The sequence below is a fragment of the Phoenix dactylifera genome, chromosome 7 (genome assembly GCF_051530095.1).
Source record: "Phoenix dactylifera cultivar Ajwa chromosome 7, Ajwa_hap1_PhDact_Kaust_v1.1, whole genome shotgun sequence".
Lineage (NCBI taxonomy): Eukaryota > Viridiplantae > Streptophyta > Magnoliopsida > Arecales > Arecaceae > Phoenix > Phoenix dactylifera.
Window position 1 is genome coordinate 35,742,545 of NC_143196.1, and position 26,313 is coordinate 35,768,857.

Sequence of the window (26,313 nt, forward strand, 5' to 3'; positions counted from 1 at the left end):
CCCAAAAAGCTATTTTAGCTTTCTGGCAAAGCTAAAGCAACTTTTCAATTTTTTTACCAAATACTTCTATTCCATCTAAAAGTGCTTTTGGAGGGCAAAAAAGTACCTTTTAGCCCTCCAAAAGCTCTGCCAAACGAGGCCTAAAAATATTACTGTTAATCCAAGTTATAATGGCAAGAAAGTCCCCTTCTAAGCAATCCTATTCAGCGCTATCACAGAGGACAGCAAAATATAGTCCAAGCCAAGCTTCCACTAGCTCTGCACAAGGCACCAAACAAGATGGCGGATGTTTGCCCCCAGTCCTAAGGAGTCTGACCTTTTTTTCCCCTAATAGCACCATCAAAATTAATCTTCAATACTCCAAGATCAAAATTAATCTTCAATACTCCATAAACCTGGTTGCATTTAATTATTCCATAGCTACCCCAGTACCTTGCTTGGGCATTGAAGGAAGTATTTAACTAGTGCTTCAAAATATCAGCAAAGAAATGGCCTGAACGCTTACTGTCCCAATGAGCCAGGCAATATAAGCAATAAGGAATTGATATCGTTTCTCTACCAGGGCCCGGGACAAGTATTCCGCTAGAGCCGGCAAAGAATGGGGATAAAAATCCTGGCCAAACATAGCACTCAGCTGCTGCCAATACTGTGTAGCACTGGAACAAGACATCGTAACATGTTCACAATCTTCTATACGGCCTGGACATGGATCACAGGATTGGCAATCCTCATCGAGTATGCCCCGTCTGTATCAGGACATTCTTACGGGGAATCCAAAGCCATAGCAGCCTCCACCAGAAAGTTTTCACCCGCATAGGAACATTTAGTTTCCAAACCCCGCTAAAGTTCGTAGGATTACCTAAAGGAAAGGACTCATCCATCATGTGATACAGTCCATTTCAAGGGATTCTCTCATCATGTTAGCCAAAGGCATTTTGTTGATTGCTACGCTGCTTGGTTGGCGGAACTCTCGCCGTTGCTAATCTGATCGATTCAATCCAGTATGCATTCGAGGTTTCAGTGTCGAATGCTCCTTTGTACCTCTCACATGGTGAGAAACTGAGGCACACTTTGATACTGAATTTCTAATTGGGGAACATTAGTCTTCGGGTGCTGTTGTTTATGTGGGGCAATCCATCCTGAACTGCTCATCTTTATGGTCCTGAAGGGACGCGCTACCCAGTCAAGGGGTTTAAACGGCAACTTCCGATCATTTAATGGCGAGGGGTAGGGACTCAGCCCTCCAACAAAGTTTAATTACAAGGAAGTTTCGATCATGCCGATCTTCTCTGTATCGTTCCAATTTACCCCGAAGAGGCACACCTATAAGCTAAATTCTGAGCAACAAGAGAGAGATTCTACTTAATCTTAAGGTGCAGTTCCTCTGAAAAATTGTCATGGATTTACAGAATGGAGCAGGCGTCGAAACTTAGGCCAAATATCTGATTCAGAGTTATAACCACCCATTCGACCTGTACTACTGATCTGATCAAAATCCTGCATGACATCCAGCCTTCCATGGAACCAACAAGCATTATGTTTTTCATTTCAGAACAGACGCAGAAGAAGGAAAAATGAAACAGCACAAGCCCTAGCATGGATATGGAAACAATTAATGCCACATAAATTACAGAATCAGAGACCTGTGTTGCGATCTTATACTGGTGCCATGATGCAATATCTTCGGAGCACTTCCAAGTCACAAGCATGATGGTTCAAATTTAACTGAGGGGTGGCTCATCCTCTCAATCTCTGCATTCACCACATGAAATGAGGAAAAGTGAAACCAAATATGACCTTTTCATAACTTGGGGATCTACAAAATCATTTAGCAAGCAAGCACAACTGCATTTAGAGAGTCAATACACTTACGTTGGAGGCTCCTATCCATAACTCCAGAGTATCAATGGCTTTGCCAGATTGATGTGTCTCTTTTGCTAGAGCCACTCCTTCAGCGAAAGTGCTCACACGGCCGCCAACCAAAAGTGCAGCAGCCGCATTCAGTACCTGAATGTTCAAGGAGAATTGGTAAAACTAGTTATTTTTCAGAGACATCTTTTTGAAACCTTTCCCCCCTTAAACTTATCACAGTACGTTACCATGCACACACACGCACATGCATGAGAGAGAGAGAGAGAGAGAGAGAGAGGGAGAGAAGTCAGTTAAAAAAGCTGAGTGCTGCCTAAGTGGGATCACCACTATTGATGACTTGAATTAGAGCATCAGTTTTTATATTTATTCCATAGGTTGTGGCTGAAACGAGCTGTATGTTCTGACCATATCAAAAAAATTATTGAAGTTACGGGCAGCCTTGCATAACATAAAGCAGGAGGGGCAGGGGAACTATCATAACAGCCATTCATCTAGATGACCGGTATGTTGTCAACCTGCTTCAAGCTCTTTGTTTACCAAAACTGAATGCCAGTATCCTCCCTGAAAGGATCTTAAAACCTTTCATACATGAACTAATACTCCATAGTTGTTTCTCATTGGCCATATTATAAAAGAACAGAATAGAACCGAAACTCCTGTATCTGGAAAGCTGATCACAAATAATGCCTATGGAGATCCATGTAAAGTCTTTTCCTATAAGATTTGGGTGCCAGTTTAAATTTGTAGTGTAATGATCAACTTGATATTTTTGAATTACCACATTTTGGCAGACCATTTATTATGAGATGATGAATGCTTGCATTATAAGGTTTGTCTGACTTGGAGAATTACATATACCTTCAACACGTTCTCCACATTGCAATCAATTTTCTTTGAGAGAAAATCATGATGCTCGAAGCCCCTGATTATGAAACTTTTTTTTCCTACAGGATTGGGATAAAAATCATGTAGGAATCAGGCCTGTTGGCCCATCTAATTTCTATTTTCTAAGAATCTATCCAAACTTAACCCATATCCTAGCCTTTGGGTTGCAAGAAGGAAAAAAAACCTATAAAGGTCCTTTTTCTTTCCATAAGATTTGGGCTGGATGGAATCTGGTTGATATAGAGCCATGCTTAAATGGATGGCCCAATCCATGAATCCTATAAAATTTTCAGCCCAATCCTGTAGGAATAACCAAATAAGCCCTTAAAGTTAAAATTTGTCCAATAAACACTCATAGTCAAATTCTTTCACCTTCTAACAAGATATGTAAAGTGAAAACATCCTTTTTCCCTAGCACATCCACGAATAAATTAAGCAACTTTATTTTCGTTTCTGATGTGATGATTTTATACTCATCAAAAGTTCGCACACAAATCAAATTAATATGCTTTAGGAAATTCTTAGAATGAACCATTATATATGTCATGATACCAATATGGCCTCAAAGACCAAAGCATATTTAAGGTAGCCAGTCTAGTTTATCCTCATTAGGTAATGATCAATTTTATCACATCGGAAATAATACCAGGAAATCCTACAAGGGCCACAATAGAGCTTAAATGGCAAAATAAAACTGAAAAGTAGCTAGCGCTTTTCATCCCCGACCAAAAATGAAAAGCTTTGCCTCCTTGAAAAAGAACAAAGGAATCAAGATCAACTTTAAGAAGTAAATAATTCAGATAGAAGGTCTTACAAGAGCATCTGCAATTGATCCCTTCTGACCAGACAGTACATCTCTAAGAACTCTAGCATTGAATTCTGCATCGCCCCCTCTTAAGTTTTCCATAGTACATCGAGGAATACCAAATTCCACTGCAGCATCAAGTACTGGATCAGTAGGAACATAAACCAAGCCAATGAGCTTTTATTTGTAGTTGTGTTGGATTAAGTGTTCCAACAAATGCAATTGCAAAAGACGTGTTGGATTAAGAGTTCCAACAAATGCATTTGCAAAAGACATGTATCTACAAACAGTGTGTACTTCAGTTCATCTTATCAAAAGTGTTGGGAGAGAGTGATCGAAAAAGTTAAATACATGGATCAAAATGTAATTTCTGAATCTTTCCAGGAGTAACATCAAGAAAATATCCAGGTCCTGAAAAAAAACAGTAGTTTGTTACAAATCACTAAGGTGAGGATTGAGGAAATCAAAGCTCTCTATGAGTTCTAAGATAAATGACTCAGAAGGATGCTCATCAAGTCGGGAACTCATGAGAGAGACACTTCAAATTTGAATGATTTTGTAGCAGTCCAAATAAAACTGTAATATGATATTTTACCTAGTGGACTTATTTCATCCAAACCCTCTGAATGTACTACTAATGCTCGTTTCATTCCAAACCGTTGCAATGCTTTAGCCATCTTCATCACCTATTCAAGAAATTAATCCCACTTATATAATTCATAAAACTGGCCTCTAAATCAGTACAAATAAATCTTTAATAATATTAAGATGAGGTTGATTTACCATAAACATACATAGAGGCTATGCATGAGTCTCTCAGCAAAAAGTGCTAAACATATCCAATGATATAAGTCTAGGCCACTTCTACTGGCATTTGAATTTACAAGTGCAATGACCATGTTGGATCACTATCAAATTACACAGACTAGGTATGTGGAACCTAATAGCACTTTTACCATTAATTTTAGCTTGCTAATTCAACAGGATAGCCATGCCTAAGATACAAAGGTAACCTTAGTTCAGATAAGATGGACTTAACTTTGATGGACAAACCTAACATAAATTAGTACACACTTCTTGTGCAACAAAAGTAACTTTAAATTAGTACCCTAAATCAGGTTCGTTGTGTTTTATTTTTGTGCAACATTCTCTCACATTCTTGTTTATTCATGATAATATGTGCAATGGAAGAGCAGGGAGTGGAAGGATGAGAGGGTTCAAATTGTTTGGTATTGAAAAAATTGAAACAAATGTTTCATCTGCTGAGTTAGAAGGGACTGATGGAGAGAATTCGAGAGTTAAGTTTTGAGATGTGATGTTTTGATGGGTATTAGCCTGAGTTTTTGGTGCTTTTGCCCTTGTGTCAAAGAAATGAGCAAGGCAAAGAGAGTGTGAGGCGGTTCAAGCATTAAAGAAAAAAACTCTCAGCCCATACTCAATCCATTTATAGTTAAGTTGGAAATTGTAAAGTCATGCCAAAACCATTTATTTTACGCCCACCAACCCATTTAAGTTTTTACTCACCAATCATACAGATAATTATAACGAAAATGGAGCAAAACATGACATGCAAAGACTACAAAAAAGAAAGTCAAATTTAACTTTAAACATATCATCATGAATACAAAATACTTAGAAATTTAGGATATATCATAATCATAAACTAATAAAGCACAAAACTAACTAAAATGCAACCCCACATTCCAAAATCCCATGGCTCAACCTGTCCATTACTTTTTATATCCCCCCTTCTTTTAGCGAACTGAACCATATGGAAAAAAATTGAAGAACTATGAACTATCAGCTTTGTGAGCCAGTTGGCTCCCGATTGGATCACAGTGGGTGATCCATCAGGCTTGGGGGCAAACCCAAGCTGATCAGTTTATAAACAGACTGATTTCAAGTTGACCTGAAACCAAATCCAACTTCAAAAAAACCCCAACCAGACCCATTTATTTTGAGTGGGTTCATGCAGGTTGGTGAGTTCAAGTCAGAATTTAGCCACCCTATGCGCACCATAAACATGAATGTCTAAGGTGATCAACAAGGAATATGATAAAGAGCATTATATCAATGTGCTCAGGACTAGAGAGTTGCATATTCTGGCCTGATGCGATGTTAAATAGAACAGGACATAACAAATTTGTTTTCATGACCTAGACATATGCATCAATCAAATGTGCAGAGGAAAGAAAACTTGTTCCTTTAGAAAAAAATGAAACCCCAACGATTGGAAAGGAGAGATTCAAGAGTATAAACACAGCAATTTTGGTGTGCAAATAGCAGGGTCTCATCAAAAGGGATAGGAGGTGGAATAATGTAGGAAATTGATGGTAATTTGTGAAAACCTCATCACGGAACATGGGAAAAATTTAAACAGTTTGGCGGTTAGGAGTCTAAAAGACTAGATTGGATTTTGTTTGTTCATAATACAACAAATGTGAGAGCACAAATAGTAGCTTAGGATCATACAAGAGAAAATCCTGGAAGGGCATGAGTCGGTCAAGGCAAGGGTTTCCTTGTAAGAAATATAACTGGATTGGACAAGTCTCTCCCAAGATGGCTCTTCTTTGTATTTAGAAGAGACTTTTCAACTTATGACTTTCAAGAAAATGGGGATGTTACTAACATCTATGCCATAACTATTTGTCCAATTACAATTTTGGAATGAGATATTATAAGATTTGATTTCACTAGAAGAGAATTGGTGTCTGGTATAGATTGCAGCATACATTTTCTTTTGAAATACAATGTTACTATTTAGTATGAGTCCAATTGATTTCTTAGACTATAACTAAAGATATGAACTAATCAATATTTCCTCTAATAAATTCAACTAATCAAAATCAATCATTGGCCAAGATCAACTCTTTGTTTCTAAGTTTTGGAAGCTCATTTATCATTGCTTGAACTTACAGAATTGCTTATGCCTACCCCCAACCAAATCCGCAAGTGCAGGAAAGAAGTAGACATTTGGAGGCTGAGACATGTTATATTAAGAGAAGTTGGTTGAAACATTAAATCACTATTGATGGCGAGAGATTAGTAGAATCTTGACCATCTAAATAGTATTTCAATATGAGTAGCAAGAAAGTTTTAAAATGACCATGTGTAACTTAAAGTTGAATGTTATATTTGGTGAGATCAAAGTCCATCGCATTTGGCTTTCAAAAATAATAAATAAAGATAACGCCTTTAAGAAATGTCTATAAGTAAGTGAAATGGCTGAAGAGAGGACTATAGTGGAGATAATGCTTTAAGGAATGAACTATGAGTAAATGACATGGCTGAAGAGACGACTATGAGTAAATGACAAAGAGTGGGCAAGAGAAAAAAAAAAAAAACACCACAAAAACTTTGCAGAAATTAAACTTGCAATTTATATGATTCCAAATAGAGGGCCATGAAATTATCTTCAATTTGCAATCCTAATGGGCTCAAAAAATTCCTAATTTAACCAAAACATAATAATTGGGCCTCTAGATGATATTCCCACTCATAATACGAATCAAAAACTCAACCCCCCTCCCTTGGTTAAAAAAAAAAACTGAAAACTGAGTAACAAAAACCCCTAGAAAATTAGAAAATCCTAACCTACTCCTGCAAGACTTGATTATAAGACTCTTTAGATTCAATGAAATAGTAAATTCACCAAAAATAATTAAAAAAAACTTAAACTTCAACAAAAGTTTCTGCTATGCAGATTTTGACCACAAAATTTACTGGACAATGTCAACATGCTTGATCAACCATCAAATACGGTAATGAACTTTGAAGTATGGGAAAGGCCCTATGTTATGGTGAATCACCAAGCCATTTATCAAGAAAGCCTCCACTCAACAAGTTTTTACAAAATTTTAGTCATTCACCACTACCCATTTCATAAGTTCACCCACTCTTGTGTTGCTCTTTCATTGCCTTAAATTCCTTCTGGAATTGGAAGGAACCCACCATCTATTCTTTCAAAGTTATTAAATTCATCAAATTGATTTAATGAAGACCAATGTTTTAAATCCTATGAGTCAGGGGTGTCCTGGTTTCTCCATAGAATGTGATGTCCCACTATCCCACCTCATCCCAGCAACAGTCCCAGTTGATAGTTCTATAGGTATTCTCTCTCTCTTCCTTTCCTTTCCTTTCCTTGTTTTCTTCTTTCTCTTTCTTTTCTTCCTTATTTCTTTCTTTCATTCTTTTTCTTCTCCCTTTCTTCTTTTTTTTGTCATTCCTTCTTCTTCTTTCTGTTTACTTCCTTTTCTTCATCTTTCCTTCCTTTCTTTCGATCCATATTTCCTCTTCTTTCCCTGCAGAGTACTGATCCTATCCTGGTCCTCTTTTCTCATAGAAACGGGATGGGAATTATTAGCACTAATTGATGACTATAATGACCATGCTGAAGGGCACTATTAACATCAATTCTATCTCACATTCATCATGGCATCAATTAAAGAGTTATATTTTATGATATGCAAACTCAGAAGTTATGCTATCACTAATGTTGCAGTCAGAAGCAAAGAGTATCAAACTAGCACTTACAATATCTTCATTGCAGACACCAACAACAGCAAAAGGTACCCGTGCTGGATTCAACATTGGACCAAGAATGTTAAATACTGTCTTCACTTTAAGACTTCTCCTCACGGGACGGACAATTTTCATAGCTGGGTGGTAATTGGGAGCCATCATGAATCCAACGCCTGCTTCCTTCACGCACCTTTTCACCTCCTTATGCAATAAACATAATATTAGCGCTAAAGATCAATATCTGTTGATCATAGGAAAAGCAGGGAAAATCTAGATTGCAACAGCATGATCAAGACTGTGTCATGCCAAGCTTAGCTTTGAGGGTTCTTGTTCTGTTAGTGAGGTTATCCAGTTTCAGGTGCTCTTCACTACTTAAGGAGAGGAGCACCATGCTATATGAAAATAAAAATGAGAGCCTACTAGGATAGAGCTTATCAGAAGAATCTTTTCAACAACAGCAATCATTCATGGTCTAGCAGCTATACTACCTCGGGGCCCAAGTCAATATTCACGCCCAATGCCTCCAACACATCTGCGCTCCCGCAAGCGGAGGAACTGGCACGGTTTCCTTGCTGCAAGGCACACCAAAAGCATCATACATTCGCGTATACGATATTTAAAATTAAATTCCAAGCTCGCAAGGCTTAATGCGAGAAGGATGAGTCAAGGCTTGTTTTTCACCTTTGCAACTCGCGCACCGGCAGCTGCGGCGAGAATAGCAGCGCCTGTGGATATGTTGACGGTGTTTGCACCATCACCGCCCGTTCCAACAATGTCCACTGCGTCATCCAATGCTTCCACCTTGACGCCGCACTTGATCATGGCCCTCGCCAATCCCACGATCTGCATCAGCGAAGCAGAAAGGTGTTCACATGCAGGGCCGCCAAGTTCTATGCAGCGGTCTGTGGGTCAAAGGCTAAGATCTTGGCGACGGAAACTAGATGGAAGTTGAGCGTGCGGGGGGATGGTTACCTCCTCGAAGGTCTCCCCTTTAGCTCTCAGAAGGACGAGGAAGGCGCTGATCAGAGCCTCGTTCGCCTCGACGAGCAGAAGGTCGAGAGATGCCTCGGCCTGCTCTTCGGATAGATCGACCCGATCTATCAGCGACTCGATCAGCTAGATGTTCGTCCAATCAATCAATCAATCAATCAACCAATCGAACACTCATTCAATAAAAACAACAAAAGAGTAGAAGAAGATTGAAAAGAAGAAGAAGAAGAAGACGAAGAAGAAGAGGGGAAGGAAGTAAAGACGTCACCTCTTTGAATGATGGCCTCAGGGATGTTGCCAGATCGGGCGCCTGAGAAGTTATCGACGGCCTCCTTGCCCGCACGCCCACGCGGGGAAGGACGGGCGCGGAAAAGAGGCAGCTCTGGTGGAGGTGATCTGGCCGTTGATGCAAAGGCCTCCTCCCCCCCAAGTACGGAGGAGGAGAGAGGAGGGACAAGCATCGGTAGAGCGCCATTTATGGATCGGTCGGGAACAAGCTCCTCGGAGGAAGTGGAAAGAAACCCCACCCACGAACGAAAGCCAAGCCAGGCCACAAGCTCGGAGCAGAGAGTAGGAACGGGGAGGAAGACAAACAACCTAAGCGCGCGCCGGGGGCCGGGGGGGGGGGGGGGGGGGGGGGTCGATCGATGACCAGGGAGTGCCGGAGCGGGGCGAAGGTTGTTCCGGCCGTTGTGTTTTGGGTGGGAGGAGCAGCAGCGGACGAGATGACTATAAGAAGAAAGAGAGGCGAAGAACGAAACGGAAAAAAGTCTCGCGTCGCGTTTGCGTCCTCCACCGTGCCCCACCGAATCTTGACTCCCGCTCTCCCCCCGTTTGATCAATTTGACAGTTTTTTTTTTTCTTTCTTTTTTAAAAGATTAGGTTGCCTTAACTCTCTTCAATATCTTTTCGTTTTCGAAAATAATAAAGAATTGATCTCTTTATCTTTCCAGAAAATAAGAACTTGCCTTTCTATTTTCAATAAATGCAAATGTAAAACCCAAAAAATAAATTATTTTCAAATTTATTTTGAAACTATAAATTCAACATATTTTGTGTACGTAGAAAGAAGGGCCGACTGCCATATAGCAAATAGGGCGTGGAGTGCCACAATTAAGTAAACCCAGCTCCATCTACCGAATGATCAAATCAGCGGGAGACTGCACCTGGGCAATGCAGTGCGGTGGTGAGTGATTTTATTTATTTAGAAGCAGAGGGGAGGAGAGAAAAGATATGAGACGAAGGAAATTGGTTGGGAGAAAATAGTTAAATGGATGAAGGTGAAACAATATCTGGACTCAATTCATCGGTCTGCATTTGGGGCCAGGAGGAGGATCCCACCCTCGACGTTTCTCGCCATGTCTCATTCAGTGCTCTCTTGCATGTGTTTTGAATTAAAATAACTCGGAAACACAATACAAGCATCCGTGGGGTGTGGACTAATAATTGGCGTTGCTTCATGTGATGGCATGGCCACATGCCTCCTTCCAATTGCTCTCAGTCCGCTACCGACTCAATAGGTGGTAATTCGGTTGATTAAAATGAGCAGAGGTCAAAGCGTAGAAGAGAGATTTTAAGTGTTTCTTTTAGTAGGAAGAATGTTTTCCTTTTGAAGCCTGTAATATTGCTGTTAAAAAGAAATTTATCTAGAAAAGAGGGTCAAATTTGCCTCTCCACTTATATGTCGTTTTAGACTACAATTTTATCAAGTAGAATCTCATAAAATGCACTGGAATCATAGCCTCTTAGATAAATTATCTATATGGATACTTTGAGAAGAAGAAAAAAAACATCAAGGATAAGATCATGGTCTCCTGCATCATGATCATGTATCAAAAATATTTGGACTCAATACTAGATGTAATGGGCAGCTAATCTTGCAATTTCTTCTGCCAATATTTTACGAGCACATGCCTCATAGTTTCATTAAATAGTATTGTCATTAAATTGGACCTTAGGATCCTCTAGTAACTCTTGCTCAAAATCATCCTCATGATCTTAGGGTTCCTTGAAGCTATTTGGGCCAATGTAGTTGTGTCTCAAAGCGAATTTGACATGCTGCCTATTAATTTTTTTTTTCAACCATTAAATAAAGGATTGACTAAAATGAATATGCTGACCATTCCCTATCTGGAAAGAAAAAAAATATCGCCCATAATTAGGGGTTGTATATAGGCAGGTTGGTTTGGGTTAAAATCTAGTATAAAGCTGATCCGATCTCAATTGTTTCTTAATTTTCAGACCAAAATTGAATAAATCAATATTGGAACCAACCCAACATAACCTAATCATAATCAAATTGGTTTGAGTTGGTTCTCAGATTACCAAAAAAAATTTGAAAATGGCAAATAAAACAATAATTTTATTCAATAAAATTAATCAATAATAAGAGTTAAATTAGAAAAGATTATATGTATGTATGTATGTATATATGTATGGAGAGACTTTGGCTCCAAAAGATTTCTATTCAAAACAATGAAGGATCTCTCAATTCTCAAGGCCCAAATCAATACGATCGATCATGATTTATATATATTCAAAGATATCTTATTATAAAATTTAAAACATTCATAAATCTAGACTGTTATATGTTGCAACCTACAATCACAATAAATCATCTCAATCAAAACAAGCACAACTAACCAAAATCATGAGTGGAGAACCTATGAAAATCAACCACATATGAGCATGCGTACAAACACACATGGATGTATGCATATGGATCGAGTAGGTTTGGATCTAGGTTATCAAAGCTTTCGATCCAAAGCTGAACTAATTTGACCGAGTTTAAAAAAATTGGAATAAGAATTGTCATGATCCTATTAAGAATCCCAACCTAACCACCCTAACAAGCCCGGTACGGCATCGGTCTTGCTTGACCAAACCCATATGCACCCCTAGCTATAAAATATAACTGCATGACCGCACATTCAATCTTAAAAGCTGTTGGATTGATGATAAAATTAGAGAAAGTTGGAAAACTATATTTGGTTCATGCTATATCACTCATGGAAGATGAGGCGAATAAGGTTGACATAGAAATCCCACCAGAACTTGATCTAGTCTGAAATGAACTCTCATCAATCAAAAAAATGGAAATATGTATAAAGAAAAAAAGTTCAAATCTGCAAGATAGAATCTGTACTATATATCGTGCCATGGTTGGAAGCTCAGCAAGGGGATTGTGGGATTCTAGAAGGCAGGAATCCAAGTCATCATGGCGATCAATATTCCTGCACGAGGAAAAAAGTAACACGTCATAAAACGCTTCTTTCAAGCTCCTCAAAGCGAGAAGAAATACTCATCATAGAAGCAATATCTATTAATGTAAAAATTCTCATATAATAAGAAGACAAGAGAAATAGTCATAAATGATAAAAATAAAATTATTTCTGCAAGCACTTCTTAACAAAAATTGTGGATTAATATTGATATCTATTGACGTAAACTTTGCGGAGATATTTCTTGAAGGGGAAAAAATAGGTTGGAGTTCCTCTCAAGAGGTGGGTTGGGTTGAAAATAAGGATAGAGAGGTGCGAATCAGCATTTTTCTAATCTGAAAAAAAAAGAGAAAAAAATTGTGCAATGATTTGTACGGGCCAAACGGAAAAACAAACAAGGAGAGTTTGGAAGCCGCAACCGCATACCTCCGACTAGAATTGACAGGGACAACGAGCCATCAACGCTTGCGCCCGTCGAGCCCACTGCATCCACATCAAAATTTGTCATCTTCAACCACAGTCGTAAAGGTGAGGAAAAGAGAAGGAAGACTTGCAAGCCCGTCGTCTACTTGTTAGAATGTTAAGGATTAGGATCCTCGCCGTCAACTTTTTATTTATTTTATTTATATATTTATTTACTTATTGGGGGAAGAAGATGGTTGGAGGAGGTTAGCTGGATAGGGGACACGGCAGTTATCTTCGGTTACGGACCCGAGTCGCAGTTGGAAGTGGAGTTCCGATCCCCGCAGAGGCAGAGGTTGCCGTTGGTGGTTTCGTCGTAGCCGCACACGCCGCCGGTGGCCCGGCAGGCCCCACAGAAGCCCTGGTGCTCGGCGGGCAGCGAGTAGGTGGCTCGGATGCCGTAGGCCCATGCCCCGGGCCCCAGCGCCCGCACCGGGGCCAGGCTGTAGGCGCTGCTGTAGCCCTCGCACCCCAGATGGCTCAGGTTGATCGCCCGGATCGCCCCGAACTCCACCGCGCAGCACTCCGGCGGGCTCGCCGCCCCGTACGCGGCAGAGTCCCTCCTCGAGGTCGCCCCTCCGCCGCCGGGGAACTCCGCCCAGGCCGGGCAGCGGTAGTACTCCTCGCAGCCCATCCCGGAGACGTTGCGGCAGGGGAGGTGCTTCCCGGGGAATCCCTGGAAGAGTGGCGACTCGGCGCGGCAGCCCAGCAGGAGGAAGACGTTGTCCGGGTCGGGCTGGAGGTAGGGGGCCCGCCACGGCTCCACGACGAAGCCGTTGCCGCGGCCACCGGGGGAGCGGGCGAGGGCGTAGCAGTCGGACATGGCCGGATCGTGGAGGGTGAGCCCCCGGTAGGCGTAGTCGACGTCGAGCACGCGGTAGGAGCCGGAGGGAAGGTGGAGCATCAGCACCCCGTTAATGCAGAAGAGTAGGTCGCGGAAGCCCGCGTGGCCGCACCCGGGGCGCAGGCCGAAGGGGTAGTCCACCGTGATGTTGCCACAGAAGGAGCGGCAGGTGCTTACGGCGACGCCGGCGGAGGCGGAGACCGCCGGCGGGAGGAGGCCGATGAAGAGGAGGAGGAGGAGGGTTGGGATCATGGCTGCCGCAGTCGGTCCGAAAGGAGCAAGAGTAGTGAAGAGTGCCGACCGAGAGGTGAATAGCTAAAGGAGGGGAGACGTGAACTAGAAGGAAAGGAGGATGCTTTTTTTTTTTTTTTTTTTTAATGTGCGTGTGTGTATCTTTTAAAGTAAATGTGGAGGGAGGGAATATATCCTGTGCTTGGGACGGGGTGGTGGGATCGATCTCCTTTTTCTTTTTTCGGGGGCTCGGCTGGGTTGGGCCCTCGGCTCTTATACCTTTTCTTTGTCTCCAGAGAGAGCTTACAGAGAGCGACGAATGATTGGGTTTCCCTCCCGTCTCGATATCGATGACTTCACCACCGGCATTCAGTTTTACTGCGTTCGGGTGCTCCGGCTCTCTTCTCTAGCAGCCCCTCTCGTGAATTGCTGCTGTCAGTTACAACTCCACTGGTGAATTGCTGCTGCCAGTTACAGAAGCGCAGCATAACACGGGGGTTTTGATGGTTGCTGACCACCTGATGAATAAAAAGAATATCCATGGAAAAAAGTGCTAGCTTGAGCTAGTCTTATCTCCAAATTCCACAGCAATTCTTTGATTTTTGGTGCTATCCCAAGATGGTCCATTAATCCCATCTATCCATCATGTCATCAAGCCCAAATCAGTCATCCTACAGTGGGCATTCATCCAACACTTTGGTGAATCCTAGCTACCCAACACACTATCAATATATCACCCACCATCCATCATTTGAGGGCTTCCATCACCACCTCAGTGCCCTCGAGATGATCTAATTCTTTTATATATATATATATATATATATATATATATATTATATCCATCGTACTATCAATCACAAATATACACAATCAAAATATAATTTAATGTAAAAACCATCATAAAATAATTCTTGCATCTTATTTATCTTAATTAGTAGCATATCATATATATATATATATATGTACAAAATATCTATAATCATACATATGAGTGTACAAAAATTCTTATCTCGTAATTGATAATACAGACAGACTAATCACCTGCCCACATCGCGATCTATGAACCAAGGTGCCTAGACTCTGCTCGACATCATCTTTCTCTGAAGATTATTTTTTATAGAATCTTATCAATATCAAAAATCATCCGAGGCATCAAACAACTCAGAACCATCTACTGGTCCACTAAAAGGTCCGTCATTACGTAGTAACCCAAGACTACCCATCAGTCCCTTTTAACCAAAAATTTCTCTGAATCAACTAGAGAGAAAATACCAAGATAGCAAGAAAAGACAATTCAAAAACCTGAGACTCTAACTTCATAAAGTACCTAGATCTATCATTGGTCTACTAAAATATGTAGAGAGAGAATGAGTATAGAGAGAGAGTGATAAACAGAGAGAGAGAGAGCAAGAGAAAGAAAAACTAGAGAGAGGAGAGAGAAAATGAGGGAAGAAGAAAAAGAGAGCTATGGGGCCCTCTCCTTTTCTCTCTCCCTTTCTCGAAATAGAAGAAGGCCTTTGACGGCGCTAGCAGCCGATGACCTCTAACAGCCGAGGACCCATGGCGGTGTCAGCGATGTGTCATGCCCGACGTTGATCGTCGAAATGAAAGAGAAGAAGTATTAAAATAGGGGAAACTTTGCCCATGATCAATCCGGTGATTCGTCAGCCGAATTTAAGAGATAGAACGGTGGTGGAAACAGCCAAAATTGAGAAAAACATGGATTCCGCCGATCAAAATAAGGGAAACAAAGCTTTTTTTTTCTCGGACAAAATTTGGCGATCAACGGCCGGCGTTGGAGCTCCTAACGGCCTTGAAAGAAAGAGGAGAGGCATAACTCAAGGGGCTAGGTCCTTACCTAGTTTTCTGGTGGCAATTGGCCGTGGATGGTGCGGACGGCAACCAACAATTGGAGAGGGATTAGAAGAAATCCAACGATGGCTTCAATTGAGGGCCCGGGCTCTTCGGTGGGGGATGAGAGGGGACTTAGAGAGGCCTCTATATAGGCTCAGCCGTGACCAAAATCGAACCAGAGGTCGGATTCCATCCGGCCAAATCGAGAGGAAAAAGACTTCGATCCAAAGTCCTCTTTTTCTAGGTACATGCATAGCACGTGCCGATTTCTCTCTCTCTCTCTCTCTCTCTCTTTGGTTTTTGGGCCAAATTCAAATTGCTGGTCAAATGGATCAGGCCCAATTTACTTAAAAGGGTTTTACAAAAACAAACGTAAAGATCGAAATGGCAGAAATAGAATGGTCTTTCCACTTAATAGTAATGGAAAATTTCATGAGCTCTATCCTCATAATGGACAATTTGCTCAAGCCCCACCCAAGGAGGCCGATACCTCTGGTAGAGCCCCTTGCATTCAGGGAGAGCCAGGAATCAACCTGACCACCAGAGAGGGATCTAAGGGTGGAAGGAATGGGATTATAAGTTTAGGCTCTTGGATGCTCACTGCATAACATCTAGAGGAGATGACACCATCACGGACTGCACTTCTCTTGGGGGGTTCCCCAAGACCACGGACGTTTCAAATGAGTAGGGACATTAAAAGAAAAAAAGAGCACAAACCAAGAAGGAAACAGAGGACTTGAAACACGTGGAAGAGCGAGAGGTCAAACTTGGAGTAAAGGACATTAGACAGATTAAGCAGCTTTAGATGCCCTCTCCTTTTTCCATGGAGAGGATCAAGAAGATCATGGGAGACATCATGAGGGTCTCAGGAGGGACACCGGGAAGATCAAGGCATTTAGAGCTTGTCGTTCAAGCTAGATTGCTTGACATATCTCACGCTTCTTTCAATTAAGTAATTCCTCCCTCTCCCCTTTGTCATTTTAATCTCCGTGAGAACTACTCCTGTTGTTTCTTTTGATGGACTTCGTCTTTTCCTCCACCTCCTCTTCCTTTTAAAAAAGAAATCTTGGGATTGATCGATTAAAAAACACACACACACGCATACATAACACACAAAGAATCTTGTTAAAATCTTTGTTTGCGTGCTGTGATGGTGATGACGATGATGATATACAGCGAGGATAAACGTGCATGAGCTCCGAAGATGGAGCTCCCGAACTAGTTGAAGGAGCTCAAGATCGAGCTGGCACTGCTACACGTCGCCAAGGTCACCGGAGACACCCCCAACAACCTCTCCAAGATGCCTTGCCCCTTCTCTCTCTCTCTCTAATGCAGCAAGGTGGTGCGGCTCTCCGTTGCTTGCGTGCACACTCTCATCTCCCAGAAGCAAGTGGCGGCCTTGAGAGAGGCCTGCACCAAGAAGAAGCTGTTGCCTTTGGACCTCCGCTTAAACAAGACCTGTGCCATCAGGAAGAGCCTCGCTAAGCATCAAGTGAACTTCTTTGCCTTGGATAAAGAGTCCACATTCACCTTAATTTTTAAACAAAGTCCCTTTCTTCTCATGAATGGAATCGTTATGTGGTTGGAAATGTTTCTGTGGATTTCTAGCCGCCCGTGCGTCTTCTTCCCATTTCTACATGCATGATTTAGTAAATTGGCACTTGAATGATTTTTTGAGGTCCCATTTCTGCCTTACGAAAAATGGGTAGTTGTTCACAGGATGTCGATCAGAGGTCGATCAATAAGGTTGATTAGCGAACTGGCCACCTAGAGTCCAGTGATTTAATTTTTTGCATGTTGGTCCCCTAAATTTTGAAAGAATACTCCCCAACCAAATAGGGTAAGTGAAGAAAGGAAGCACAGTAGGAACAAAGAATTAACCGCTAACCGCCAAGCACTGCTTTATGGTTGAACTTCATGCCTACCTAATTTGACAAAGCAAGATCAAACATGCAACTCCAAGCACAAGCATCATTATGACGTGACAGGCGCAAGTACAATTCTAATTTCTAGACCAAGGAATGATATAATCTCCCTCTGGACGATCTGATTGGAAGGGTTGCCTAATTGCGTAAATTTGTTCCTTGTGGTGATTCTTTCCACCATTTCACTCAAAAAGAGAAGAAGAGAAAGGAAAGAAACTACATCAGAATCAAAGTTGCGATTCTATTGTTAGCCATCTGAAATAGGAATGCCAATTGATTAGTCAGGTAAATAGAAGTTTGAGAGATTTGTTATCTATACCGAGCCCTCTGGTGCAACATGCACCGAACAAAGGGAGGATTGGAAAAAAAAATTATAAGCTCGCTATATGGATATTCCAATACAAAACTCCCAACTCGAAGACAAACGGAAAGCTTTTTTGCATGCATCTATACCACTGATGCAGGGATAATCAACCAATAACTCTTCAGTTTGATTTTAACTGCTCTCCTGCTTGTTTGGGGCTCCCACCAGCCAACATGGATATAACTGTTTTGAAGGGCCAGCTAGCCGAGGAACGGCTGGACCTTTGCAAGCCACTGTGAGGAATGAAGCCACAGTAGATAATACTGATTCATGTTGGCTTACCTCATTTCATGATAGGACTGAGGAAACCATCTGGATAGCAGAGTATGCTTCAACTTTATAATCAATGGGAATACAGCATAGCAAGGGATATGCATCAATGCCACCATAAAATACCTGTTGTCATGTGAGTAAGAGGAGAGATGTCAGCTTCAGGTAAGAAGTCCTTGTTATGCGCTGGTTATGGGAGATAACTTCATTACATGGAAGTCTGATTTTCAGCTTCCGAATGACACATAGACAGCAAATTTATTTTTTCATCTTCTTATAAATTTGTTTTCAAAAAATCCATGCTGGCTCATAAAGCTGCAGGACTGCTTGAAGTGATTTGCAATGGAAGATAGATAAGATTAATTACATTTCGATATGTAGATTTGAAATAAAGGTTCAGCTTTGCTGCAACCGTAAGATTGCTTCATTATAACCTAGAGGTTGTGGATTTAAAACACAGAAACAGCCTCTCCATACATGGGATAAGGTTGCGTACATCTGAGTCTCCCTAGACCTTGCAATGGCAAGAGCTTCACGCACTGAGGCCTTTTCTGTATGTAGATTTGAAATGCTAGAACATTTTTCCCAATCATAAAACTATTATTCCACTCACTTCAAATTTGGTTTAGGCACTGTGAGTTTGTATGCTCAGAGTGAACAGATATAATCAAGTTGCAGTTCATAAAGTTATCACTATTAGAGCTAGTGAGCACTTAAAATTTCTGAAAGAATGTTGACTTTTGTGTTCATATAAAAAACTATTTATAATAGCAAGATTGCTTTCTCTACCAGAATTTCCAGGCCAATATGGCAGCCAGTTCATATTCAAAGAAGCATGCAATGACCCATATGCAAACCTTAAATAATATGCAAAAGGTTACTGACGAAGGGTGGAAAAGAATGCTAATGGTATCTTTGGAAAAAGACAAAATAAGGATAGATTTTCAATGAAGAAGAAACTGACATTTGAAAGATTATCTCGATATGATGGTCTTATCTGAGAACCTCAAGCATAACTTTTGCTCAACTGAAACCATAATTGGTCCATTTCTCATGTATTTCTATATATAAAAAAGATGTTATTAATTTCAGAAACTTTAATTCAAAACCGAAATGTGGATAGTTGTATATTTTTGTAATTTAACACAATCCAATGCCTGTGACATCATAGACCGGTACCATACAAATGAAACACAGTTTTTTTCAAATAGAAAAGGCATACCATATAGGGGCATGAGGTGACGACAAATCAAGAAATGGATAAGGCCACCTGTGAAAAAAAAAAGATAAATAAGTAAACACAACAATACATAATGGAAAGAGAAAATTCTTGTTACAAACAAACCATAAGAGATGAAGCCTACCGGATCGAGATACAAGCATGGACCACCCACTGAAAGATGACATATGTTGCTGTCCAAAGTAGGAAGTATGCAATCCGGAACCAGGGGAAACGCTAACACAACCATAGAAAAGAACAGAGTCAATAAGCGGTTCACTAATCCAGTTATGATTACTCAACCATTAATGGTGACAAAGGAAAGAAGCATGTACCAAACTATTCAAGGCAGTATCGCCAATTAAGAAAACTGCATTGACTGAATGCATGCCAATCAGCAACTGCATCAAAAGGCAAACATGTATATACTTTTAGCATAGAACAAGGATAGAAATTCAAACATCATTTTTTTTTTTTTTTGTATTTCTTTATATTAATTTTCAATGGTTTAAGTCTTATGACAGAACCAAAGGTGTCATAAAACATCTAAACTGTTAAATTAATTGGTAAATGGTAAAAGTTATTGGATATATATTAGCATCCTTAAGTGAGAGAATATCATTTATCTATAGTCATTCCCATCTCAATCAGGTGATCGCATGTGGTGCATTCATCAAGTTCAATATTAAAAGTTGTAATTAAGCATATCACATGTTGCTATTAAGGATTAGTTAATACATTACTAAGGATTAGTTGTTTTATTCTAGAAAACAACTTCTTAAAATCCAGGTATTTTTCTTGATGCATAAATGAGATTGCACAGTTTGCATATACTGATGACCTAAAATAAGATTCAGTCCATTCAACAAATAGTATGAAGAAGCTGTACTCTACAAATGTTACTAAGGTCATCTCATTGACATCACCCACCATCTGCTGGAAGATGAATACTCAAATTTGGTCATATGAGAGCAACATAATACCAATGGAAAATATTAGGAAAACAATAGAAATTGAAAGTTGGAATTCCAGAACCTGCACTTACAAAATTTAGGCTATAATCTTTGATGGCAAGAAAGGGAAAAATGATGAGCCAAAAGACACAATCAGTGAGCATCACAGCACCTGCATTTGTCTGGCAACAATTTTAAGAAGCAAATTAGCTGACTTGCAAGCATAAGAAAAAAGAATTGATTATGGAAAAATAATGAAATAAGAATGACAAGAAAACTGAATGTACATGAACAAATTATCTTGTTTGTTTCAAGTTAATTAAAAGCACGTAATGTCTATGATTTCATTTTTTTTCCCTCTTTCTTTTTTGGTTTAAATAGAAATCTGCATGAGTCGATGAATGATGGGCATACAAAACTAGTCTGCAATTTCTGAATTCCTCCTCCACATACAGGTCTGACATATCCGGTTGCAAAATAGTTCCCTAATAAATACTCCATAGCCTAATCTTCCATTTTGAATCTAATTTTCAAGAACAACTAACTCAACTTATCAAAAATTCATAGGGGCAGCTTGGATGCTTGAACTCATTGTTCATGGAGGAGGAAGAGGAAGAAGAATAAAAAGCAAGAGCGATCCGAGGATGCCATCGAATTTCTGACCCTGATGTTTGGAGGATAAAATAATCAAACTAAGAGGTGGCTTTCCTTATCTCAGAAAAATTGGGATTAGAGGCTCCAAGACTCCCATGAGCAAACTCCTTCTCTTCTCATTCTCTTTTCAAACTAAAATTTCTGTCAAGAAAAAATTATTCATGGATAAACTGTTTGTGCATCCAAATTATGGTATTATCATATGTCTCCATTAATAGAATTCTGCTTCTGGTGGATATTTCTCTCATCCTTTGCTCAAAAAAGTGGTATTCATATATAAGACCACCCCTGACATACAATCATCTAATTCAGTCATTTATGGATGAGTAATGCTCCAACTTGAATTTGTATCCTATTTTCTGTCCAACATCTGAGGACACAGATGTTGTATGGGAGGTATTATCAGTGTCCCCAATCATCATAGAAATCTGGACAATAAGTTGCGCTGCAATTAGATTAGCATCTATCTTAGCAGAACGTATGAAGTTCAAGTATAAGATTAGCAACAGCACCAGCCTGTTGAACATGGATGGCTTTATAAATGTGGCCTGACATCACTGTTCAGAGGCTACCCTCAGTTCATATCTCGTAAGACTGGCCACGCATCAAATATCCAGAAGCACAAAATACGTGCTAGAAAGTCTTTTGACTAACTATTAACTAGTCGGTATATTTTAACAAACTATTATGATAAATATATCTTCAAACACAAGACTTGGTTCATGATATTAATGGCACACATGGATAGAATCATAATCTTCACAACTCACCACCTATGTAATCAGTCAGTATTTGTGAAAACATTTTCTTTCAAAGTCCCATGGCTGATACCTAGCACTCACAGAAGAAATTAAATGAAATTAAGATAGCATTTGCAGTTGCTTGAAAGATAGTTACCTGATAGATGATTTGAAATAGATAACCCCAAAATCCAGCGATTTCCCAAATGTTGTCTCCTTCTTGGAAGCCAGAGATTTTCACCGAGTCACGCGCGCTTGAATTGTCCTCAATTCTGGAAGCCATATATGTGCCACGTTCTGCATCTGGCCTTACAAGGTCCAGCTTATCCCCACCAGCTTTATTGAGATATTGATGGCACCCATAAATAGATAGCAGCGAACCAAGCTAAAAGAAATGGTTTGGATTTAACAAATTTATTTTAACATACGTTAGGCATAACTCCGAAATTATTCTGATGCTGCTAATCACCACCTTGAGAAAGCAGCACAAGTACAAATAAATTTAAATAGTGAAGCTTCATGCTAAAAGCACATACCCCGAAATAGGCGGTAACCAGCACAAATGTCCACCTGAGCGAAAAACATGATAAACATATCCGGCATTAGAGGAGGCATTAATTGCATCTTCTATAGATCAAATCAAGAATTTTGGCAACTTCATATAACAAGAACAAGAGCCCCGTTTAATCTGTGACTTTATAACATACAAACTTTAGCTTAAACATCCTGCGATGAAAGGGCAAATTGTGAGGAACAAAGCATTCCGATGAAAGGAAATGATATTTCAATGATGCCACGATCATGGACTTGAGCTGTCAGTGGGAGAGAGATGCTATATAGGTGACATAAATGCAGCTACTAGGGTCAAAGTCATCGCAATCAGGTGCTCTGAATAAGCAGATTCTGTTAAGGAAACAGAAGCTGAAAGAACTAATAAGCTGAAAGAAAGACAGGGTTAGCCGGGATAATTACACCAAATATGCATGTGTGGAAAACTGATCTACATGTGGATGAGACTTGAAGAAATTCGAGCCCAAAATAACATTGGATACAGGAACAAGTTGACTTACTGAGTGTAGTAGTAGAAGATGTCAGCTCCATCCACAATGGCATTGAGGACGAGCAATGCCAGAAGTATGAAAAACGCTATAACCCGAAAAGCCAGCAGCCAAGCAGGATGGATTTCCTTAAGACAAGGCCTCCAGGACTCGTCCTTGTACAAGGTTCCCAGTGTTTCCTGTTGAGTCTCTGCTCTTTCTTCTCTCTCCGTGTTGGAACCTTCATATTTCCATATCAGAATGGATGCTATGATCATGCAAGACAGCACCCATATTCCACACAGTAAAACTCTCCAGTTTAGCCAATAATCCGGTTTGGTGGTATCAGCGGTCATGGCTGGCTGCCAAGAATTTTTTGAAGGTCCTGTCGAGAGATGCATGGGGGATTAATTATTCTCTCACGCCGGTATCTAAATAATATCCCAGTGTTCTTGCCCCCCCCAACTCCCCCAGTCACATAGAGAAATGAAACAAAGAAATGCCAGGATTATGAATTATTTATTTTGAAATGAAGTTTATATCGAATGGAAAGATCACGAATTCCTTTCTCGAGCGGAAAATTGGAAACAAATTAAGTTTGAAAAAAGGAGTACATGGAAACAATTCAGAAAACTGACAAGAGCAGAAAATGTATGAGCAACCGCAAGCCCCTCAAGTATCTGAAGAAGAAGAAGAAGCAAGAGAAGAATATGAAAACGATAATTGTATTTTTCGCAACATATACCACAAATCAAAGGTCAGAAATTAGTTAAAAAAAAGGGAAGAGAAGAGGAAGAAGAAGAGGCCTACAAAGGAAAACAGCAGGAGACCCATTCGTCCGCTCACCGTTCTACAACAGAAATTTTCCGTCCAAACTAGTTCAGCAGAAAACAGGGGGGGAAACAAAGGAGGAAAAAAAAAGAATGGAAGAAAGGAAAGAGAGAGAAAATGTGACAAAGAAGAAAAAAAAAGAAAAAAAAAAAGAAGCAGCAGCAGCAGCACTTAAAGTTAAGCAGCTCCGGAACTCAAGAACGAAGAAGAGAAGAAGAACCCGATTCTCGAACGGGGCCTCATGCAGAGAAAATTCACCAAGCATCGGCTACATGACCGTTAGAGCTGAATGGCAATAAAACCAGCCAGACTCGCCTCCCAACTCAGGGTGGGCTCAGCATCATCTAATAAAGCCAAGCTGCCGGGGAATGAGCACGACAAGGGATTCCGGACGCAATGTCCCAAGATGCCACCACCCCGGCACGCAAGCCCTCGATGCGTGCAATTCCGCACCTAAAACTTAATTAATGGAGTTGGGGGGGTGGGATTTGACGAAAGATGCCCAACGATGGATGGCGGGTTTTTCACCGGGAAGAGGGCAAGCCATTATTATAGTTGTTATTGTCGTCGTTGTTCGATTAACCAGTGGGAAAATGAATAGACCAAGAAAGAGGAAAGGAAAGGCGGATGCTTGCACACAAGAAAAAGCAGAGAACAACTGAAAGGCGGATGCTTTGCTTCTCCCCTCTCTGGAGGGAAAGGAAACCAGGTGGGAACACGTATACCTTTCTCCTCCGTACGTAGGCATACATAACATATAAATATATAGTATCTACCTCTCTATCTCCTCTAGATATGCGTAGATATACGTAGAAAAGGAAAGCGGGGATACCGCGCGTGCTTTGGGAACAGGCTGCACACTTGTTATTCGCAGCCTCCTCCCTCTAGATTGTCCGGTGACCGCGTCCGGACACACTTTGAACGGTTTTTCGGACATCTGAATGCGTATGTTGTATAGAAAACAGACGGCCCTTTCTTTCAGACACACCAGTCCTTTTCCTTCCTTTTTTTTATTGAAAAAGAATGCCCTGAGGAAGATTGCTTGGGGACTATGGATAAATCCCCGTCGTGCAGAGAGACAGATGGGGATGCGTATAATAATAGGCTACTAGATTGCTTGGGGACGCTGCCGTCTCTCTGTGGGGACGTCAGATATGGAAAGCGGAAGGGCCCCACCCCCACGACCCAAGCCGAGTTTGGCCTTCGGAGACAATTCAACGGAATATAACAATTTAAAATTGAAAACTAATTACTAAAAACTTTAAAAAATAAATAATACAATTTTTTTAAAAAAATATGATGTTTCTGAAATATTTATATATATATATATTTATTTAAAAATAAATATAATGATGCAAAAGCAATAAATGATAGCAAAAAAAAAAAAAAACACTACTAAGAATAGCATGTGGTATTATTAATTTATTATTATAGCACATAAAAAGATTTAAATTAATCATCAATAATTAATGAATAAACTGTGTAATTTGTGTTTAACTCGAGAATGACTAAATAATTTTGGATCCATTTATTTTTCAATAATCAGCCGGTTAAGAGAAATACTAAGAATATTTTATTCTTTAGTTATTTATATAGGCCCAAAAAAACCTAACTAATACATTCTGATTAGCTTCTTCTTTTTTTTTTTTTTTTTTTTTTTTTTTTTTGCGGGTTAGGTCTCCCTCCCCATGTAAATTTAAAACGAATGCACTCGGCTATACCCAAGTCCACGGTAGGACTCGGATGAACAGTTATTGGTTTTCTGAAAGTCACGTTGGATCCGTATCAGTTATACATTATTTGATTTTTAGATAGGATTAATATTTGGATGGAAAAAACTGCTCGGCTCGCTAAAGATTTGAAAGTCCGTGATTAGCTTGAGTGCAGGTGGAGCCCAACCGACACAACTCAAACCCACCCAAATCCGACCCCCCTCCCAGACTAGAATTAGGTGCTGGGAGGCGAGAAGCGGCGCTGGTAGCCCTATTCCATGTCGTAGTAATTCTTCATGCATCATGAGATATGGAGAAGGAACTGCTCCGAGGAAACAAGGCAAACAACCCTGGCTCCATGAACTGATTAGTCAGGGCCAACTCACCCCTGTCAGCTCCTCTTCCAAACAATCAACCACCACCAGACAAGCCAGGCAAACCGCACCATCAACCACCACTAACTGGGTATAGGAATAGGATCATCCCGCCGGAGAACTACTCATTCCTACCGAAAGAATTGGAGCTAGGGAGGGAAGAGCATATATACCTTTCATCGGTAGCAGCTCCACTGATTGAGCTCAAGTTGGATCCTGGAGAAGAGAAACGAAATAGGAGAATATGGAGAGCCTGCGCGTGTTTGATGGCAAACCAAATTGAATGGTGGTGGCTTGGGCTTGGGATGGGAAGAGGTGTTTATGAGCATTTCGCAGTTCCTCATCCCCTCCAGAAAAAAAGTGTGAATGCGGCTCTGCCTATGTGTTGCGTGCCAGACGGGTAATCGGGAAGAGAAAAATGTCCCCGCGCATATGGATTGTGCGTGGTAACGAACCTTCGTTGTGAACATGAATAGTGTGAGCAGGCGACCACCATCCTACCCAACTTCTCAGTTTCACGCCCTTTTTTTTTTTTTTTTTTTGGGTTCA

The 26,313-nt window shown here is 40.5% G+C and overlaps 3 protein-coding genes across 7 annotated transcripts; all 3 read right to left on the bottom strand.

Annotated features, from left to right (window-relative positions):
• Positions 1-1,486: 1,486 nt before the first annotated feature.
• LOC120107239 (anthranilate phosphoribosyltransferase, chloroplastic-like) lies at positions 1,487-9,880 on the bottom strand. Of its 2 annotated transcripts, XM_039120436.3 has the most exons (10): positions 9,342-9,880; positions 9,056-9,199; positions 8,765-8,926; positions 8,572-8,655; positions 8,096-8,284; positions 4,158-4,248; positions 3,914-3,973; positions 3,572-3,690; positions 1,873-2,007; positions 1,487-1,752 (listed from the first exon to the last, which is right to left on the bottom strand). In XM_039120436.3, the coding sequence occupies exons 1-10, from the start codon at positions 9,546-9,548 to the stop codon at positions 1,738-1,740; spliced, it is 1,206 nt and encodes a 401-aa protein (XP_038976364.3). In that variant the 5' UTR covers positions 9,549-9,880; the 3' UTR covers positions 1,487-1,737. The 2 variants fall into 2 exon arrangements, with proteins under 2 accessions (XP_038976364.3, XP_038976365.3); XM_039120437.3 differs by lacking the exon at positions 3,914-3,973 and having other exon boundaries at positions 9,342-9,778.
• Positions 9,881-12,002: 2,122 nt separating this feature from the next.
• LOC103724179 (uncharacterized) lies at positions 12,003-13,938 on the bottom strand. Its single transcript, XM_008815356.6, has 3 exons — positions 13,006-13,938; positions 12,721-12,777; positions 12,003-12,306 (listed from the first exon to the last, which is right to left on the bottom strand). Exons 1-3 carry the CDS (start codon positions 13,850-13,852, stop codon positions 12,266-12,268), a joined length of 945 nt encoding a protein of 314 aa, XP_008813578.4. The 5' UTR covers positions 13,853-13,938; the 3' UTR covers positions 12,003-12,265.
• Positions 13,939-17,857: 3,919 nt separating this feature from the next.
• LOC103724178 (uncharacterized) lies at positions 17,858-26,040 on the bottom strand. 4 transcript variants are annotated; one of them, XM_089924603.1, is made up of 9 exons: positions 25,938-26,040; positions 22,881-23,232; positions 22,347-22,380; positions 21,968-22,195; positions 20,509-20,598; positions 19,799-19,864; positions 19,609-19,700; positions 19,467-19,514; positions 17,858-18,370 (listed from the first exon to the last, which is right to left on the bottom strand). In XM_089924603.1, the coding sequence occupies exons 1-9, from the start codon at positions 25,942-25,944 to the stop codon at positions 18,253-18,255; spliced, it is 1,035 nt and encodes a 344-aa protein (XP_089780729.1). In that variant the 5' UTR covers positions 25,945-26,040; the 3' UTR covers positions 17,858-18,252. The 4 variants fall into 4 exon arrangements, with proteins under 4 accessions (XP_089780729.1, XP_038976800.1, XP_008813577.1 ...); XM_039120872.3 differs by lacking the exon at positions 25,938-26,040 and adding an exon at positions 23,899-24,033; XM_008815355.6 differs by lacking the exon at positions 25,938-26,040 and adding an exon at positions 23,658-23,998.
• Between the last annotated feature and the right edge of the window lie 273 nt (positions 26,041-26,313).